This window comes from Myxocyprinus asiaticus, chromosome 44, assembly GCF_019703515.2.
Source record: "Myxocyprinus asiaticus isolate MX2 ecotype Aquarium Trade chromosome 44, UBuf_Myxa_2, whole genome shotgun sequence".
NCBI classification, from domain to species: Eukaryota; Metazoa; Chordata; class Actinopteri; order Cypriniformes; family Catostomidae; genus Myxocyprinus; species Myxocyprinus asiaticus.
This window is the reverse complement of record NC_059387.1, coordinates 25,565,215-25,586,803: the sequence shown is the minus strand read 5'-3', so window position 1 is coordinate 25,586,803 and position 21,589 is coordinate 25,565,215. Positions and strand designations below refer to the sequence as shown.

The 21,589-nt window shown below is 41.5% G+C and overlaps 1 protein-coding gene across 2 annotated transcripts in view; it reads right to left on the bottom strand.

Annotated features, from left to right (window-relative positions):
- LOC127434486 (activated CDC42 kinase 1-like) overlaps positions 1-21,176 on the bottom strand; it is a 28,381-nt gene extending 7,205 nt beyond the window's left edge. Inside the window, exons 1-6 of one of the 2 annotated variants that reach the window (XM_051687305.1) lie at positions 21,035-21,176; positions 20,422-20,552; positions 9,787-9,964; positions 3,310-3,380; positions 646-873; positions 417-569 (exon numbers count right to left, since the gene is read on the bottom strand). In XM_051687305.1, the coding sequence (XP_051543265.1) occupies positions 417-569; positions 646-873; positions 3,310-3,380; positions 9,787-9,949 (615 nt within the window). In that variant the 5' untranslated portion in view covers positions 9,950-9,964; positions 20,422-20,552; positions 21,035-21,176. The remainder of the gene's footprint in view (positions 1-416; positions 570-645; positions 874-3,309; positions 3,381-9,786; positions 9,965-20,421; positions 20,553-21,034) is intronic. The other variant, XM_051687306.1, reaches the window with a different exon arrangement.
- Between the last annotated feature and the right edge of the window lie 413 nt (positions 21,177-21,589).

The following is a 21,589-nucleotide window of genomic DNA, read 5'->3' as shown; positions in this document are numbered from 1 at the left end:
TAATGAGCTACATGCAACAATACTGAGCTGTGTTCAGCTCTATGCAAATGAGCAGTGATGCAATGCAGTGACTAACAATTGGAGTGCAGAAAATGGAGCTCATGTGATCCACATTTCTGAAACAGTTGGATATCACAGTCGAAAAGGAAAGCCTGCTAGTAACTTGCAGTACAGTGACTTGACAACCTTCTGCAATTTAATCACTGTTAGTGTGATTAAACACCCCTTATAAGTCCTCATAGATTCTCTTGTGGGAAAACCGTTATGGTACACTTAGAGTATTTTTGTTTAGTTTGGTAAGGGTTTGGTTCAGCTTACTTCAGTTTCACTAGAGGTATATGAGAATAAAGTTATGTTAAAAAAAATGTTTGCAGCCACAGAGTGCCATTTTCAGTAATTCAATTCTCCTTTCTCACCATCTTCATGGGGTGTGTGAGGACCACACCATACAGACGAATGAGATTCTGGTGGTCCAGGGAATGCATGGCGTTAACTTCCCTTATGAAGTCATCCAGACCTTCACCCTGCTCCAACAGATCTGTCTTCAGGCACTTCACGGCCACACTGAGCTACAGCAAAGGAAGAAAAACTCTTGTGAATAGATAGCCATCATAATTTCTGGTCAATTTCTATTAACCCCCTTACCACTCTTCCTGAGGGAGCCTGCCATTCTCCACGTTTCACCACTCCGAAGGAGCCATCTCCCAGTTTCTCGAACAGGGTGAGGTCTCTGTCGCTGATAAGGCAAGTGAGATCTGCCGGCTGGCCGTCTGGCTGGGTCGATGAGGGGGATGCACTGCGGAACGCCACTGGGGTCTGGGAATCTGAGTCAGGTCGCTTCCCGGTAAACACCTGCTGGCCCAAGCACAAAGACTACAGCTGAGGGTGATTTCACCTGCCTCTGCCTTAAACATACAATAGCTAATCATACAGTATGTCATCCATATACCTGGCAGACATCTGTAAAATACTACACAGTATGTAACCTAAATGCATCAATGCCATTATTCAAAAACAGACAGTAAGTATTAATTTTCAAAATAGTCAAACTTGAATTAATGTTATTAACATGGTAGAAGTAAACTGACACCCATAAGAAAAGAACCAAATAATAAATGATCTCTTAAATATCTCAGTTGTTTCTCCTACACAGCAATATGGTTAAATGGCTTTTTCTAAAGTCTCATCTTCAGATTTTCTCCAGAGAAAAAGACCTCTGTAATCATCTAGTTTCAGAAGAGATCTCAAGTCTGCAATCAAAAGTCAGAAATTTCAATATGCACTCAAACATAATCAAATTATCTAAGCTATGCAAACAACATCAATATCATAGCTTTATTTTCTTACTTATAGTTCACCCAAAAATGAAAATTCTCTGATCATTTACTCACCCTCATGCCATCCCAGATATGCTTGACTTTCTTTCTTCATCAGAACACAAATGAAGATTTTTAGAAGAATATCTTGGCCCTGTTGGTCCATACAATGCAAGTGAATGGTGACCAGAACACAGAAGGTCCAAAAATTAAATAAAGTTGGCATAAAAGTAATCCATATGACTCCAGTTTTTAAATCCAAATCTTCTGAAGCTAAATGATAGGTGTGGGTGGGAAACAGATAAATATTTAAGTCCCTTTTACTATAAATCTCCACCTTTGACCAGCCCCAAGTAGGTGGCTGAATGTGAAAGTTATTTTAATATCAGAATGTGAAAGTGTAGATTTACAGTTAAAAAAGGACTTAATTATTGATCTGTGTAGAGCCGAGGAGGGCGGGGCCGGGCTGGAATGAGACACACCCGGTCCCCAATCAGCCTGATGGGGCGCGCGAGGGATAAAGGCGGCCGGGGACGACAGTTCGAGAGAGAGAGAATTGCAGGCAGCTGTGCTGTGTGTTTTTGGTTGTGTGTTTAAGTTGTTTATTAAATTATTATTTAAGTTGTCAAGCCGGTTCTCGCCTCCTCCTTTCCACTGAACCCCCTTACACTGGTGCCGAAACCCGGGAAGGAGGAGGGTCCTCGACACTGCCGTCCACCCAGGGGAGCACCGCTGCCGTCCGATGGGGGACAGAGTAGCCCGACCACCCGGACGCGGGGAACGGCCGCCGTCCGTGAGGCAAGTGGGGACGGGACTCCCCGACCGCCTGGAGCGAAGGAGCCACTGCCAGGGGCAGAGGAGTGCCCTGCCGTCCCCTGGGAACACGGAGGGGTCGAGAGAAGACCGCCGTCCGCGGGGGGGAGGAGGGAAGCGACTCCCCGACCGCCTGGAGTGGTAGGGCCGCTGCCAGGGGCGGAGGAGTGTCCCCACGGGACGCCGGGAACGCGGAGGGGCGTTCTGTCCGCTGGGGGTCAGAGGTCTGACTCCGGTCCGCCCGGGAAGGAGCGGCTGCAGTCCGCCTGAGAGGGTAGAGTAGTGATCGAGGACCACGCGACGGCGCATCAGAGAACCGGTGAGTTTCTTTTTCTCTCTCTCTCTCTCTCTCTCTGTCACTCCGTGTTGGCCTTTCCCTCGCCATTTTGTTTTGTTGTTTTTCCCCTCCCGTCTCCTCCCAGGCGTAAGGCACCCCCCCCCCGGAGAGGAAGGGTGGGGGATGTACGTCATGCCGGGGGCTCCCCGGCCTGAGGCAACGCCGGGAGGAGTGTAGAGCCGAGGAGGGCGAGGCTGGGCTGGAATGAGACACACCCGGTCCCCAATCAGCCTGATGGGGCGTGCGAGGGATAAAGGTGGCCGGGGACGACAGTTCGAGAGAGAGAGAGAGAATTGCAGGCAGCTGTGCTGTGTGTTTTTGGTTGTGTGTTTAAGTTGTTTATTAAATTATTATTTAAGTTGTCAAGCCGGTTCTCGCCTCCTCCTTTCCACTGAACCCCCTTACAATCTGTTTCTCACCCACTCCTATCATATCACTTCAGGAGACATGGATTTAACCACTGGAGTCATAGGGATTACTTTTATACTTCCTTTTGGGCCTTCAAAGTTTTGGAAACCATTCACTTGCATTGTCAAGACCAACAGAGCTTAAATATTCTTTTGAAAATCTTCGTTTGAGTTTTGCAGAAGAAAGAAAGTCATACATCTGGGGTGGTATGAGTGTCAGTAAATGATGAGAGAATTTTAATTTTTGGGTGAACTAACCCTTTAATGCCAACTGTTGTGTCTATTTTTATTTTTCCAAAGGAATTTTAGGAGAAACATTGAGAAACTTGTTTGAAACATAACAGACAACTCCATCACAGTCTCATGTGGTATGAATGAGCAACCTTTGAGCAATAAAACCTCTGCTCTTGGTAGACCTGCAGGATCCACATCATACCTTGCTCATCCATGACTTGCGTTTACACATGGCCCTTCTCCTTTTCACTGCCTCCCACAGCCGCCTCTGTCCTGCAAAATCAGAAAGGGATGAGATCATCAGATCTGTCGAACAAATAAATGTAAAACAAGTGGCTAGGGGTTTCCACGTGACGCCATGCGAGGTGCAGATGTGTAAACGGCAAGCTCTCTGCACTTTGTGTCATAAACCGGTGAGATTCGATACACCTTGCTACATATCTGTTCTTTGAAATTAACATGGCAAAGAAGGGCTCTGGAGATTTTAAAAGTCACTTACGTGCTCAAGCTGAAACCTCTGACAGGCCTGCAGACCAGGGACTCGGTTTGGACGGTACGGCAGGAGAAATCCAGCAGCAACTGGTGAGCACGTCAGTGGTGCTGACGAAAGTTGTTGCCGACTTAGTGGATCTTGCTGTAATGCGTCGATCGATTACGGGGATGGAAATGAAATTATCTGTGTTGGTTACAAGAATCAGGGACATCGAGAGACTGATCGATTATCTGGAGTCGTCGGAAAGGGAATTAGCTGCTAATCTGCTAGCGACCAAGATAGACGTGCAACGCGTTTTGGAAAAACTGGAGGATTTGGAGAATCATAGCCGGTGAAACAACGTCTGAATTGTTGGAATTCCTGAGCATGAAGAAGGTCGAGACATGGTGAAATTCCTAGACGAGCTCTTCCCGAGTCTGCTCGACATAACAGGCCATAAGCTGGAAATCGAGCAAGCTCACAGAGTCCTGACTCGGAGATCCGCTGAGGGAGACAGGCCCCGATCAATTCTGGCCAAATTCCTGAGATCATCCGATAAAGATCTTGTGTTGCACGAGGCGAGGAGCATAGGAAAGCTTTCTTGGAAAAAATCACAGCATTTTCTTGTTCCCAGACTTTGTGAATTCAACAAGAGAGAAACGTGATCAATTCAAGGAATGCAAGAAACTCTTACCTCAATGGAAGATCGCTTTTGCACTGATGTTTCCGGCCAAACTGAGAATAGATACTAAGGATGGCCGCAAAGTATTTACATGCCCGCAGCAAGCACTGTCCTTCATAGAGTCAATGGGGTGAGTTAGCCATTTGGTGTTTCTCATGTGGCCCCCGAGTGGATTGACTCGCTGTACATACACTCGACTGTCTGAGGAAGCTGGGTGCCATTTTGTTTCTTTTTGTGTTGGTTCCGACTAGTTTGTTTTGTGTAGTAACACTCCTTCAAGAAACTCTTGCATTGATGGAGGATCACTTTTGCACTGATGTTTCCGGCCAAATTGAGGATAGATACTAAGGATGGCCGCAAAATATTTACATGCCCACAACAAGCGATAGTTTTTCATAAAATCGATGGACTGAGGAAGTCATAGTGTGTTTCTCATGTTGCCCCCAAGTAGCTTGTCTCACTGAATATACACTCGACCGTCCGAGGAAACTGGGCGCCTGTTTTGTTTCTTTTTGTGCTGGTTCCACCTAGCGGCTGGAGTTTGTTTTGTGGAATAACACTCCTTCTCGACAGTTGTGGATGAAACCGCTCATTCTTTGTGAATATTATAAACATTGTGGAACCATTAGATCTCCCTAAACTGACAACTGAGATCTTATGCTACAGAACTGGCTCCACTTTTGTTAGAAGTTTATACAGAATCATTAAAGAGTGGAAATCTTCAACCATGACACAAGCCCAGGTTAGTCTGATACTTAAGAAAGGACAAAGATCCAAGTGAGTGTAAGAGTTACCGTCCAATTTCCCTGATTCAGCTAGACATTAAAATTTTGTCAAAAATTCGAGCTAATCGATTAAGTAAAGTTATGACATCTCTTATACATATAGATCAAGTGGAGTTCATTTGGGGTCAAAGCTCTTCTGATAACATTAGGTGTTTCATCAATATCATGTGGTCAGTGGCGAATGATCAGACTCCGGTCGCTGCCATCTCACTTGACGCCGAAAAGCATTTGATATGGTAGAATGGGATTATCTTTTTAAGATATTGGAAATATATGGGTTCGGAAATACTTTTATTGAATGGATTAAGTTACTTTATAGACACCCGGTAGCGGCGGCCACGAGCTTATGGCTAAACCCAAAATTATGTATTGATAAGTTCCCCTTCTGCTTGTCAGAGTGGATTGTGAGGGGGGCTACTACACTCGGTGATCTATATGAGAGTGGAGTGTTGAGATCCTTTGATAATTTGGTTCAACATTTTGGGATTCCCAGATCTCAGTTTTTTAGGTATTTACAGTTGCGCCACCTACTATGTAATATTTTTGGGAGTAGCATACACCCCCCTAACGCGGCAGATACTCTGGGAGTGGTGATTGCTGCCAAAAGCTTCCCTGTTTTGTCCCCTGACTCAAAGTATGACTGTCTTGCCCTGAATAGCCAAAACTCCACCTTCCACGACAAAATAGTATTATATCTGTATTTCAATCAGGTCAGTTCTCTGAGGCCATTGGACGACATTCGGCGCTTCAGCTCTGCCTCGGTACTTTTAATATTCTCTTCCAACTCCACGAGTTCTCGTGCTATGGATTTTTTGATGAATGAGGCATACTGTATGATCTGACCCCTAAGAACTGCCTTAAGTGCCTCCCAAGCCACGCCCACAGAGGATACTGAGGACCAGTTGGTCTCCATATAAACACTGATTTCAGCCTTTAACATTTGTTGGAAACCAGGATTTTGCAAAAGGGATACTTTAAAGCGCCAACTATATGATTTATTTTTCTCATTATGTGGCAACATCTCTAAACTCACCAGGGTATGATCTGAGACTAAAATGTTTCCAATTGAGCAATCAACAATAGATGAAATGAGGGACTTGAAAATATATATATATATATATATATATATATATATATATATATATATATATATATATATCTATTCTAGAATAAATCTTATGGACTGATGAAAAAAATGTATAATCCCTACCAGATGGGTTCAAAAGTCTCCAAATATCTGTAAGACCAATATTTTTACACATCCTGTGAAGCATCAATGTTGCTCTAGGGGTCTTGCACACTTCTGCTTCACTATGATCAAGGACTGAGTCCAACAATTGTTTAAAGTCTCCTCCCAATATTATATCATGAGGGGTGCCAGTGGCTTGCAACATCCATTCAAGATCTATAAAAAAAGCCCTGATCATCAACGTAAGGTGCGTAAATATTACCCAAAGTGATTTTCAGCTAAAACAATAATGACTCTTCCTAATTTATCTTTAACCTGTTTGAGACATTTGAATTGTAAATGTTTACTTATCAATGTAATGACTCCCCTGCTCTTACATGAGCCAGCACTAAAGAAAACATGTCCACCCCATATCTTCCCCAATTTTTCAGCTTCCTGCAGGGAAATATGCATTTCTTGAAGAAACACAATATCATATTTCTTACGTTTAAGAAAAGAAATAACCTTCCATCTTTTTATGGGGTGCCCCAACCCATTCACATTCCGTGTGGAGAGAGACAATCCACTCATATTAACCTTTGACATTTTGACATATTAGAAAAAATCGATTGTGTGTCAAAAATAAAATTATAAAGACCACATTCCCCATTAGTGCAACAATCAAACCCCGAACTTCCCCCCGAACCAAACAAACAGAAAAAAGTCAAACGTGTGCATTAACCCCGTGCATGACTGCGCCAATTGGTGTCCATCCCTCCAAACTCAAAGAGTCTATGTATGCCTGCGAGAGTCCCCACGACAACTTTGCCGTCAGATTGCTCAAGTCCGGTGATTCTATAAAAATTTTGTGAAACAGAATTACATAACAAAAGATAATCTATAAAACAAACACCAGCCAATAGGCAGAATAAACACAAAAAAACGTGTAGATTCATACACAAAACTGTCTCGAAGGTGCGATCCTTCACAAAACAAACTCCAGCCTGTAGCAGAACCAGCATACATTTTTTTTATTTTTATTTTTTTATAAAATAATAAAGCTGTTTAGTTTCCTCGTTCAGTCAAACAAGCTGTTTCATACGTGCAGCAATTGACAATCATTCCAATGTCCAGCAAAAAAAATTCCATGAAACACACTCCATCCAATAGGAGGCATAAGCACAAAGAATGAGCAGATTCATCCATAACTGTCCCAAAGGAGTGTTCTTCCACAAAACAAACTCCAGCCACTAGGTGGAATCATCACAAAAAGAAACAAAAAAGGCGCCCAGCTTCCTCGGATGGCCAGAGGCATGTTCAGTGAGTCAGTCCATCTGGAGGCACCTGAGAAACATACAATGACTTCCTCAGTCCACTGGTCTCATTAAAGACAATGCTTGTTGTGGGCATGTAAATGTTTTGCAGCCATCCTTAGTATCCATTCTCAACCTGGCCAGGAACTTCAGTGCAAAATATTCCCTTCATCGATGCAAAATGTTTCTTGAAGTGTTATTCCACAAAACATACTCCAGCCGCTAGGCGGAACCAACACAAAAAGAAACAAAAATGGCGCCGAGCTTCCTCAGGCAGTCAATAGTAAGTATAGCGAGTTAATCCACTCTGGGGCCACATGAGAAACACCAAATGGCTTACTCACCCATTGTTTCTATGAAAGACTATGCTTGTTGTGGACATGTAAATATTTTGCGGCCATCCTTAGTATCTATTCTCAGTTTGACCGGAAACATCAGTGCAAAAGCGACCTTCCACTGATGTAAGAGTTTCTTGCATTCCTTGAATCGATCACGTTTCTCTCTTATCGAATTCGCAAAATCTGGGAACAAGAAGATGCTGTGGTTTTTCCAAGAAAGCTTTCCTTTGCTCCTCGCCTCACGCAACACAAGATCTTTATCGGATGATCTCATAAATTTGGCCAGAATTGATCGGGGCCTGTCTTCCTCAGCCGATTTCCGAGCCGGGACTCTGTGAGCTTGCTCGATTTCCAGCTTATGGCCTGTTATGTTGAGCAGACTCGGGAAGAGCTTGTCTAGGAATTTCACCATATCTCTGCCTTCTTCATGCTCAGGAATTCCAATTCGGATGTTATTCCTGCGGCTCCTATTCTCAAGATCTATTTCTCGACGTCCGACAACCTTGTAACCAACTCAAGAGAATTTTGTTTCCATTGCCGTAATCGATCAACGCATTACTGCGAGATCTTCCAAGTCAGCAACAACTTTCGTCAGCTTCACAGACATGTTGGACAGTTGACGCTGGATTTCTCCCGCCGCACCATCCAAACCGAGTCCCTGGTCCGCAGGCCCATCAGAGGCTTCAGCTTGTAAGTGTCTTTTAATATCTCCAGAGCACGAGGATTTTGACTTCTTTGCCATGTTGACTTCAAAGAACAGATATGTAGCAGGGTGTATCGAATTTCACCGGATTATAACATAAAAATAATCAAAAACTAGCAAACTGCTCAGAGCTCATCGTTCACATGTCCGCTCCTTGCATGGCATCACATGACTCCTGGGGGATGGTGCTTTAACTTCTATCAAGAGATTATGGGAGAAAGATTTAAACTTGGTATTGGAGGAGGGAGAGTGGGCTAGGATTCTAAAAAACATCAGGTCTGCATCTAGAGATGCAAGGGTGTGCCTTATGCAATTCAAGATTTTACATCGATTTTATTGGACCCCCTCTAGTCTGTATGGGCCTGGTCTTCAAGACACACCCACCTGCTGGCAATGCCAGTCAGAGGATGGAGACATAACCCATGTCTTTTGGGGGTATGTTAAGATCCAGGAGTTCTGGTTGAAAGTTCAGAGTCTTGTATGTGATGTACTGGGCACTCGGCTTTCATTTTGCCCCAGACTCTGTATTTTGGGCGATGAGGCAGTCATCGACGTTGAGAATAGGCACATAAAGAGTTGGGTCCTAACTAGTGTCATGATCGCCTGACAGGTTATTTTAAGGGGTTGGAGGTCAGCTGGAGAGCCCTCATTTCATGATTGGTGCTCGGAGATGGGGAGGGTGGCGGCCTTTGAAGAAGGGTTGTATAGAAGGCTGGGCAATCAGGGTTTTTTTGATAGGAAATGGGGCACAAATCTGGCCTTTCTGGAAGGTTTTTTTGTTTTGTCTTGTTTGTTTATGTGTGTTTTGTGGGGGTTTTTATATGTGTTTCTAAATATTTATGACCACTGGGGTGAGTGTTTGTGTTGTGGGGGGGGGGGGGTAGGGTTTAATTTTATATAATTTGATTCCACATTTTCTGTTATGTTTATTTAATTTGTTGAATTGAATCAATAAAAAATTTTAATAATAAAAAAAATTAAACAAGTGGCTAGAAATCTTTCTGGTGCATTATTTCTAAGATTATTCCATCTGACTCTGTGAATATGTTGAGCTAGTGGAAGAACTGTCTATGTCAGGGTGACTCACCTTTGACATTTCTATTAAATCACCCATGCAAACCCTTAACACAATCCTAAAACAACCCTCAAACTCTCCTTAAAAACTCAAAAATCCTCTCAAACATCCCTTTGTTAACACCTAAAACACACCAGACTCACCTGGACGGCCCATTCCGATTTTCTCAAGGTCCTCATTTTTGACGTAGTCAAAGTGTGAGAGGCGAGTGACATTGAGGTCGTCACGAATACGCAGAAAGTAATGCTGGAGCTGCACGTCTGTCAGCAGCTCCACAAGCCACTCCGTACCCTCATCAGACTGCATTTCTCCTCCGTCTGGCTGCGCACACACAAACACACACACACACACACATAAAACTCACTACAGCAAAAATAGACTACACATAAAATACACTGTAGTATAAGGCAATCAAAGCTCTAGAAAAAAAAAAGAAAAAAAAGAAAACCTTGCCTTTTACCTCATCTTTCACATTATAGTGCCGCTGGTAGTCTGAGACACCCGCCATTTCAACATGAAAAGCGATGCTTTCAGTAAGCGTGTGTACCGCACTCCCTTGGGGAGTGTCCTGTTTTCACAGTAAACTGTCGAGTCTCTCCTCTAATATGTGAGATATTTTGCTTTGGTTTTTCCTCCCATCAGCAGCTAGAAGAAACACTCTTTTGTAAGCTAAAGTTACAGAGAGAAGAAAGTGTGTAATTGAATTCCCCGGCCACACAAAAGTAGCAGTCTCATGTGAAACTGTGTGTCTTCTGTTTTTAAATCTCTGCCCAGCCATCAGAGAATTAATGTGAAACATTATTCCCACCCTTTTGTATGAATGAATCTGTATACAGACTGTGCCTTAAAATCCAGTTAACTGCAGTCCTCTACTGTCTTTCAGACAAAGTATGTCTACATACATCCTCTGTCTTCATCTCCTTAAGTCTTCAGTGGTTTGCTTCTCTTGCTAAGTCATTGTGAGCTGCAGTACGAGTGTGGCAGTCCTCTCTCTCATTCAGGATCTACCTGAAATCCACTGTTACAACAGTAGGTGTGAAAACTGAATCTGCACTAAGCACTCAACATCCCACTGTGGAAGGATGGACAGACAGACAGACAGACAGATAGACATCCCTCAGGAAACCATAAAGTATGGGCAACAATTTACATTTATAGTGTAAAAACGCCATTGATTATTTTTAAGAAATGTATGTTCTCTCTCACACACACACACACACACACAGCTCTAAATAAGCACATGCTGACCCATTCGTTACTAATGAATTATGCAGCCTCCCATGTGAGTAAGACAGAAACGGAGAGCTGCAGAGGGAGAGGGAGGGGGAGAGAGAGAGAGAGAGAGAGAGAGAGAGAGAGAGAGAGAGAGAAAGTGGTGCGGAGAGAATGTGCTTATGTAAGTATTCCAGACACCCTGAATAAAAACAGTTTTTCCGCAGACACTTTAAATACACTCAAATCAACAGAAACTCCTTGCCTGAGTTTGATATGGCAGCATAGTGTAGCCATGACAATGATGCAGTTACCCTTGGCAACTGGAGCATGACTAAGAGAAGCAGACAGAATGCCACATGGCATCTCATTACATCATAGATTTTCTTAAGCACAGACTGTGGCTGAAGAAAGCAGGGTGGGTGAAAAATATGTAAACTTTGAAACTTAAAAATCTCTACAGGCAAGAAATGCAACAAGACTGATATTAATCATGTAAGATAAAACCGAAAAATAACATACACCGATCAGCCACATCATTAAAACTACCTGTCTAATATTGTGTAGGTCCCCCTCGTGCCGCAAAAACAGGGCCAACCCTCATCTCAAAAAAGCATTCTGAGATGCTGTTCTTTTCACCACAACTGTACAGAGCAGTTATCTGAGTTACTGTAGACTTTGTCAGTTCGAACCAGTCTGACCATTCTCTGTTGACCTCTCTCATCAACATGCCGTTTCCATCCACAGAACTGCCACTCACTGGATGTTTTTTGTTTTTGCCACAATTCTGAGTAAACTCTAGAGACTGTTGTGTGTAAAACTCCCAGGAGATCAGCAGTTACAGAAATACTCAAACCAGCCCATCTGGCACCGACAATCATCCATGCAATTATCTAATCAGCCAATTGTGTGGTAGCAGTGCAGTGCATAAAATCATGCAGATAGGGGCCAGGAGCTTCAATTAATGTTCATATCAACCATCAGAATGGGAAAAAATTTTCATTTCAGTGATTTGGACCGTGACATGATTGTTTGTGCCAGATGGGCTGGTTTGAGTATTTCTGTAACTGCTAATTTACTTCGAATGAAGTAAAAACACAAATTTTTCCAAAAACAAAAAACATTCCACAGAACTGTGAGAGGCAGTTCTGTGGAATCGAAACACCTTGTTGATGAGAGAGTTCAACAGAGAATGGCCAGACTGGTTCTGTAGGAGCCATTTTACTGATATATTTCAATTGTTATGTTTTTGTTGTCCACTGGGTAGCATTGCAGATAAATAGAGCACTTGGGTAATGATAGTCAGGATAAAATGGGGGGCGAATGTTATAGCTTTGAAATATATTTATATAGCTTTAATAAGGTCAAGATTAGATTATGGAAGTATTGCTTATGGCTCAGCGTCAAAGTCTGCATTAGCAGATCTAGATATTGTGCAAGCTCAAGCTTTAAGGGTTTGTCTAGGAGCAGTAAGAACTACCCCAGTGTGTACAATACAAGTGGAAGCTGGAGAAATGTCATTGGGGTTACACCGAAATCAGCTGGTAGCCAATTACTGGATTAATCTGAGGGGTCATAGAGACTACCACCCAACAAAAAAGGTGTTGCAAACATGTTGGGAGATGGAGAGGATGCATAGAGAAAGCTTTGGGTGGACAGGAGTTCAAATAGCAAAAGATGTGGGAATATATGATAAAGAATTTGGAGAAACTGTTATATAGCCCATTAAACCAGTATGGGTGCTGGAGTATCCATACGTAGATATGGAATTACTGAAGATTAGACAAAATAGCAAGACTTCTGATATTATAGATGAGTACTATAGGTATAGGACCGTAAATACAAGGACAATATTCAGATTTTCACAGATGGATCAAAAGATTAAGAAACAAATGCAACAGGATCAGGAGTTAATGTGCCTAGTTTCCAAGTGGATCTTAATAAAAGAACGTCTGACTATCTAAATGTCTATGCTGTTGAATTATTTGCCATATTGATGACAGTAGAGTGGATTGAACAAACCAGGGGTAACACATTTTTAGTATGCAGTGATTCTATAGCTGCTCTTGTAAGCATCAAATCAGGCACAACCAGAAACCATCAGGATCTTCTCTATGAAATCTTGTTTAGCTATTCAAGAAAAACTAGACAGGGGAAAAATGTCTCATTCATGTGGGTATGATGATACAATTATGGGAATTAGTACGGATAGAGGACAATATTAAAAGTATGCTAGAATGTGCAGACAGTAAACAAGGGAGGCAGTGTCTATTTAATGTTCTAAAAAAGACTGGACAAGCGAATTTAAATAAATGGAATCTAGGTAAGTGTAGAACAGAAGGTGGCAGTAATGCAACAATCTGGATGCCAACTGCCATAAAACCCCAATGAAGAAGAAGAATGATAGTCAGGTGTGTTGGTACTCAGGGAAGCATTCAGTTTTTGACCGTGCAGCTTGAGTGTGCAACGGGAACTTGAACGTGCAATGTGCACCATACAATATGATTATGTTCGAGTCTACTATGTCTGCAAGATGTTGATGGTATGTGTACGTTATGTTTCATCGACATGTTGGAATATGGAAATAAGGAAATTGAATTGAGATGATGTTTTATCCCTTTGGAATATAATAAAGACATTGTTTTAAAGTTATACTCTGGATGCATGGACTCTTTTAGCATGCGTTAAATACGTGCTCACTCCTGTTACCAAGCCACCTCTGGCTTTATTGGGAAGTCATTACATTTAGTCAAAAATTATGCTTCCATTTGATGCATTTAGTCAAAACCTTTACTTCCGTTGGATGCATTTAGTCAAAACCTTTGCTTCTGTGGGACTACTATTAAGTCAAACAACTTTGCTTCTGTTGGACCGCATGGAATATATGATTCATCGGACATTCACGGATTTGCCACAAGGACATTGGATTCCGTTCTGTGGATATAGGATTACAAAATCGTGGATTCTGTTTGCTGTTCGTGTTGGATTCACACTGGATTAATCATCTGTTGTTTGCCGCTGCAGGGACATCGAAGGAGGCCTCACTGGATTAAAAGGTACATTGTTGCAACAACTGTGCGTTTAATGGCCATTGTCTCTGTGCACACGAAACATACGCGTAAATCCAATGCATTGGTTGCTAAAAGACTAAGACATTTTATTTCTATGCACTTCATGGTTATTGGGTACTGTGTGTAATATGGATGAACAGTGTTTGGCTGCGGATGAGTCCGCTGCTACAAGCCAACAGTTTGTCGCTGAAAATGAGCCTGAAAAAACACAAGAGGAGTTATCCAAATGGCTGTATCTGGACAGTGTGAAACTTCCATGCATTGAAGCCAATGTGGATTTGCTGATTGGAGCTACAGCACCTAAGGTAATGGAACCTTGGGAAATAATAAACCGCTATGTTAATGGACCATATGCCATTAGAACTCTACTGGAGTGGGTTGTTAATGGACCCTTGGAAGGAAACTGCAGGGTTGAAGCTGGTAGCCCCTCTGTCGCCATTAACAGGATCTCTGTTGAAAAGCTAGAGAAATTTCTCCATAGTCAGTACAATCAGGATTTCAGTGAAAACACTACCGATAAGGAAGAAATGTCCAGAGAAGAGCTTTGGTTTATGCAAGTAATGAACAACTAAGCCAAACTACAGGATGGACATTACAGTTTGAAGCTACCATTTCGAGCTAATGATGTCACACTGCTTAACAACTTGTGTGTTGCCAAACAATGGTGCAATGGTTTGAAGAAGAAATTGGAAAAGAACAAAAGGTTTCATAAAGAATATACACTTCCTTTCTGATGTCCTAGAGAAAGGTTATGCTGAAAAGGTGTCACAAAATCAGTTAATGCGTGCTGCTGGTAAGGTCTGGTACATTCCTCATCATGGAGTATTCCATCCAAGGAAAGGAACATTAAGAGTGGTATTTGATTGCGGAGCAACATTTAAGGATGCATCACTTAACAATCAGTTGTTGCAAGGTCCCAATCTTACCAATTCACTTCTGGGAGTTTTGATACGATTCAGACAAGAACCAATAGCATTAATTGCTGACATTCAAGCTATGTTTCATCAGGTCAAGGTGGCGGAAGAAGATGTGGATTTTCTTCGGTTTCTGTGGTGGTCTGATGGAAATTTGAACCAGGAAGTCACTGCATACAGGATGAATGTTCATCTGTTTGGAGCTGTGTCTTCTCCAAGTTGTGCTTGTCATGCTTTAAGGCAAACCGCTGAAGACAACCAATCACTCTTTTCATCTCCAGTAGTTAAAACAGTCACTGATTGTTTTTATGTGGATGATTGTTTGAAGAGTGTCTCTTCTCAGCAGACAGCTGTCTCCATGGTAAGAGATCTAACTACTCTTTTTCAAGAAGGTGGTTTCTGCCTGAAAAAATGGATCAGTAATAGCCGCAAAGTGCTGCAGTCAGTTCCAGAAGAACGCAGGATCAAAGATATCCAACAACTGGATTTGGATGGAGACAGATTGCCTGTTGAAAGGACTTTAGGTTTTCATTGGTGTGTAGAAGCTGACACATTTCAACTCAAAATGCAGTTGAAAAACCAACCATGCACAAGAAGAGGTAATTTGTCTGTAGTTAGTTCAGTGTATGATCCCATGTGTTTTCTGGCTCCTCTTACGTTGCCTGCTAAGTTACTGTTACAGGAGATGTGTAGACGAAACTTGGGTTGGGATGAAGACATACCTCCAATACTTCAAAGGCAATGGGCTCACTGGATTTTTGATTTGGATAGGGTGGCAGAATTCCAAGTAGACCGATGTTTCAAATCCAAGGATTTTGGACAAATCATGTATGCCTGTTTACATCATTTTTCAGATGCCTGTGAAAGTGGGTATGGCACGGTTACCTATCTCAAGATGCTAAACAGTACTAACAAAGTGCATGTGACATTTCTGCTTGGTAAGGCCAGAGTAACACCTCTTAAACGTTTAACCATTCCTCGTTTGGAGCTTCCAGCTGCTGTTCTCGCTGTTAAAGTGGATCAAATGCTAAGTAAGGAGTTACAACTTCAGTTGGAGTATATAGTTTTTTGGACTGACAGCATGACTGTGCTCAAGTACAACAGGAATGAGGATAAATGCTTTCAAATGTTTGTTGCAAATAGGGTGTCCTACATAAGAGAGATGACACTGCTTCAGCAATGGAGATATGTTTCCACAAAGGAAAATCCAGCAGATGACGTTTCTCATGGGATGCAGATCGAAACCTTTATGCACAACAAAAGATGGATTGAAGGTCCCAGCTTTCTCTGGAGTACAGAAGACTATTGGTTAGCACCAATAGAGGAAAGCACCATTCAAGATAATGACCCATAGATCAAAAGAGATCTTAAGGTAAATACTGTCATCTTGCAGAGTACACAAAATGCCACTGATCAGCTTATCACTTATTTCTCTGAGTGGAAAAGATTGAAATTGCAGTTGCTTGGATTTTGAAGTTGAAGAAGCTATTAAGTAAGCTATGTCATAAAAGGAAGGAGATACTGGCTTTGGAAATGAATTGCAACTTTACCAAGTCTACCACGGATACACAAATTAAGTCGTTCAAAGCAACTCTGGGTGGACAACATTTGTCTTTAGAAGACCTCTCTGATGCTGAGAAGGTCATTGTTTGTTTCAAGATGAGATTGATGAACTTAAGCATGGTACTTGTGGAGTTAAGAAGGAGAGCAGCCTATACAGACTGGACCCTGTAATGGATAATGAGCTCTTGCGGGTGGGAGGAAGACTCAGGAAGGCCGCAATGCCTTTTGAAACCAAACATCCCATTATATTGTTCAAGGATCAGCATGTTTCACATCTCATACTCTGTCATATTCACGAACAGTTGGGTCACTGTGGCAGGAATCATATGCTTTCTAAACTCTGACAAACATACTGGATAACAAATGCCAATGCTGCTGCAAGAAAAATAATTTCCAAATGTGTAGTCTGTAGACGCTATAGAGGGAAGACAGGTAAGCAAAAGATGTCAGACCTTCCTCTGGAAAGGATTACACCTGATCATCCACCTTTTGCAAATTTTGGAGTGGATTACTTCGGTCCTATCGAAGTTAAAAGCTATGGAGTGATTTTGACTTGTATGGCAAGTAGAGCGGTGCACTTGGAAGTAGCTTACTCCTTAGACAACGATGGATGTATAAATGCTTGAAGAAGAAGAATTTCCTGAAGAGGTCAAGTAGTTCACATTAGATCAGACAATGGAACAAATTTCATTGCTGCCAACAGGGAGTTGACAGAGGCTCTTTCTGCATGTAATAACAGCCAGATTGAAAAGGAGTTACTTCAGGTAGGAGTTCAGTGGATTTTTAATCCACTGGCAGGCTCCTATTATGGAGGTGCATGGGAAAGCATCATTCGCATGGTGAGAAACATTCTTTGTTCCGTACTTCGCCAACAGACTTTGGATGGTGAATCATTCCATACTATTCTGTGTGAAGTGGAATCCATTTTAAATGACCGTCCCATTACTAAGCTATCCAATGATCCCAATGATCTTGAGGCCCTTACTCCTCATAATCTTCTTCTCATGAAAGGCAAGCCTGCTTTACCACCTGGTCTTTTTAAAAAGACAGATCTATATGTGAAAAGGAGATGGAAGCAAGTCCAATATCTTACCGATCTCTTTTGGAAAAGGTGGGTGCGGGAGTATCTACCCCTTCTACAAAAAGGTCAAAAATGGATAAAAGAACAACAAAGATTTATTCCTGGGGACACTGTACTTTTACTAGATCATACTGCACCTTGTGGCTCATGGCTACTTGGTCGAGTACTGGAAACTTTTCCAGATGATAAAGACATGGTACGTACAGTATAAATGGCCTGTAGGAAAGCTTTGTTTCTTGTTAGAGGCCACAGAATAATATGGACTGTTGTCTAACCTTTAAGAATGCAACAGTAACAATGGTTATGGATTTTGGGACCAAATGCATAATGTTGTTTTAATATAAGCACAATTTGTCATGGCTCCTTTATGTATATGTTTTTTGTAATTGTTATGTCATCCTGTCATAATCAGTAGCGGTTTTAACCACCACGCAAACCACACAATTGCGTGGGGCCCCGGTAGGAAAGCTCTGCAAAAAATGCTTGAGGGGTGACATGTTGTTCTGGATACACGGGTGAATACGCTGTTGTCAGCGCTCTTGGAGCGTTTCACATTAGAAGCCGCTGGGGTTGGGACAGCTGAGGTTTTTTTAAGTAGTGTTCGGGTTTGTAATTCATGAAAAAATATATAGGGCATCCGAAATTGTTTCGCGCATGTGCTCTCACTCACAGATAAGCGAAAACGGATGAGTTAGGGGCTGATCACACCGAACGTGTTTTTGCCTGAATCTGCTCTGTTTTGCCATTGTTTTCCTGTGTAAACATGCGCTGGACGAACATCCATACCTGCTGCACCGCGTCTCGCTGTTTCTTCAGTGTCTCACGGAGAACTGGCACATTTTAACACAATGTGTCAAGTTAATAATGCATGCCGAGACACCTGCGTTCTGTATCAGTCGTTGAGCTGTGTCTAGATTGTTTTTATTAGCATAGGTGTCACAAAGATTTAATGTTCTGAACAAGTTCAGGTTGCAAAGAGGGGACTGTTACAATTATTCCAGATTGTTCTGCAACAAGCAAAGCTTCAGCACTTGATAAACAGCGACGTTTTTTTTGTTTTTGTTTTTTTTTTCCTTCTGCTCTAGTGTACTGAGGGGCTGCCGTGGTTTGTATGTTTATTGTTAGTAACGAACGTTGCCTACAATGCTTACATAAAATACAGCCATAGCGTCAGAATATAAGCTCCAGGTGAAAGTAAATAAGACAGGAATATATTACTATTGTATACAACAAATCCTCAAAGTAATACAATATTTTTATCATATTATAATGGCAAACTGGACAACAATAAATAATTGTTGGGTTATAAAATTAATAAATAACAACTGAATTCCAAAATGTTACTGGGTGAAGTAGTAGGTTTTGCACACCCTGTTCAAAAAAATTAGTTTTGTATAAATTTATGTAGGTAAATATTGTTTTTTTTTATTACTGTATTGTGGAAAAACTGGAAAACATGCATTAATTATCTTTAACTAGATTTTTATTTCATTAAACATTTTGCATGTACTTGGCTACAATGGTTGATAAGATGAATTTAAAATTATGATTTAAAATAAATTTTATGTAATTTAAGCAGAAATTTTCAAAATGGGGCCCCAGCTTGGTCAGTTGCTTGGGGCCTCAGAAATCGTAAACCCACCCCTGGTCATAATCAATTAAGGGGCTGGTGTGTAGGAGCCATTTTACTGATATATTTCAATTGTAATGTTTTTGTTGTCCACTGGGTGGCATTGTAGATAAATAGAGCACTTGGGTAATGATAATCAGGTGTGATGGTACTCAGGGACGCATACAGTTTTTGACCATGCAGCTGAGTGTATAACGGGAACTTGAACGTGCAATGTGCACTATACCACTTGATTATGTTTGAGTCTACTATGTCTGCAACATGTTGACAGTATGTGTACTTTGTTTCATCGACATGTTGGAGTATGGAAATATGGAAATTGAACTGAGATGATGTTTTATCCCTTTGGAATATAATAAAGAAAGACAATGTTTTAAAGTTATACTCTGGATGCATGTACTCTCTTGGTACGCATTAAATACGTTCTCACTCCTGTTACCAAGCCACCTCTGGCTTTATTGGGAAGTCATTACAGGTTCGAACTGACAAAGTCTATGGTAACTCAGATAACTGCTCTGTACAATTGTCGTGAGAAGAACAGCATCTCAGAATGCTATTCTGAGATGCGGGTTGGCGCTCTTTTGGCAGCACGTGGGGAACCTACACAATATTTTGCTTGTGGCTGATCGATGTATATATATATTTTTAAAATTAATTTCTCATGATACGGTGATGCGAGGAGGGAAATGGTGAATGAATGTTCCTGCTAATGAGATGTGAGCTGGTGAAGAAATCACCCCAGCACTGCATTTGAACATTTAAACTCAAAAGAGACTGCAGCCTGAGTAGCCGAATCAATTGGGAAAAGATGATAAACAGACCAAACGTTTTTCATGACAAATGTGTACAAAAGTAATAGCCACAACCCTGTAGCTTTACCTTGCGGTGACATAGTTTCTGATTCTTGTGAAAAAGGCTAACAGAAGTGATAAGGTAAAGTAGGCATTGATGTGTTGTCTTTGTTGAGGTGGTCAGATGCAAATGTCTATCACAGTGTGACATCACAATGTGGAGTGAGTATAGAGAACGAGTAGTTCTGGCAGTTTAGTTTCAACAAATGCTCTTTTTGCAGTGAGGAAGAAGGTTTTGAGTTCTGAAACTTACAGTATGTTTTCATAGTACAGTGACCTCTTAAATGTCAAAAGATCAAGGAAAATTTGACTTCATGTCATGATCCTTTTAATTCAGCGCATCCTATGTTTAGTCATCCTAGAGTCCACCCAGCCAGGCATTTGCTGTATTAATTCAAGGATTCATGGTGTAGCTGTTTAGTAACAGGTTGTTGTGATACCCAGAAGTAGTCTTACCAAGCTTTGGGGTCAGTCCTGAGGTCTTCAGAAATTGCCCACTGAATTCAAGCTGTCAGGGATGGTCCACCAGTCCAGGGTTTGACAGCTCCATGACAGGTAAATATGAGGTAAATCAAGGCTCCTTCTGTCTAATAAACAAACAACAAACAGATTTAGGCTACATAAACAAAGATGAGATATGTCACAAAGGGAGTGTGCGCTTTTATAACATTGTTTCAGTGTGTCGTGAAAAAAAAAAATAAATATGCAAAAATAATATAAAGTGATTTCGAAATATTTCGCTCAGGAGTGATTCAAAGGGGGTAAATACCAACAGAATGTGTTTTAAAACGAAGTGAGCTGCCTAACTAGAACGCATAAACGCGTTCCGAGTCACCTCATGCCCACAAATACTGTCTAGGTAGGCAACGCACTAGGTTTTGAGAACAGCCACTACATAATATTCAGATACAGAAAGTCAAACTTGAATAACAAGCAAGCGACATCAAAATACAGTAAGCGGTTAAGTTCAAGCACATAGGAATTAAAGGCCTACGTTATCCATAGTGATTACAGGTCGTGTAGTGATGCAGTCTTTAGGATGGACAATATAGCGCAGCGCGGATGTTACCTGCATTGATTCCGACCATCTAGTGCAGTGGTCCGATCTCACAGGCATGTAGTTTTAGGTCAAATATATCTGAAAGCAAACAAGACTCTAAAATGAGTCACTTGGACGTTATATGGCTGTTTTAAGCAAACAGAATGAGCTGATCAGCAGCCGTTCAGGCTCAGCGTAGGATTGATCTATTTCTTAAAGCGACAGCGCTTTATTTTACGCACACGCACGTTTATGTCATGACGGGGCCGTGTTAATATCTGCTAAATCTTTGAATTAAGCAAATATTATTTCTGTAAACTTACCCTCTCATTTCGCTATTTTACATGTGTAACATTTCATTTTACATTATCTTGACATTATTGGTTGTTGCTACCAGTTTCCCCTCATATGATGTTGGTCCCCTCATTGTAGGCTTTACACAAACATTCACTCGTACTTGTGTACACTTCTATTCACTTTTAGGCCTATACTGTATGTAAACAGTTATGATGTACTTCATTACAATTGTCAACACAACAATCATCTTACGGCGTTTTGTGTTCCTTGCCACAGTCGCCCTTGGCT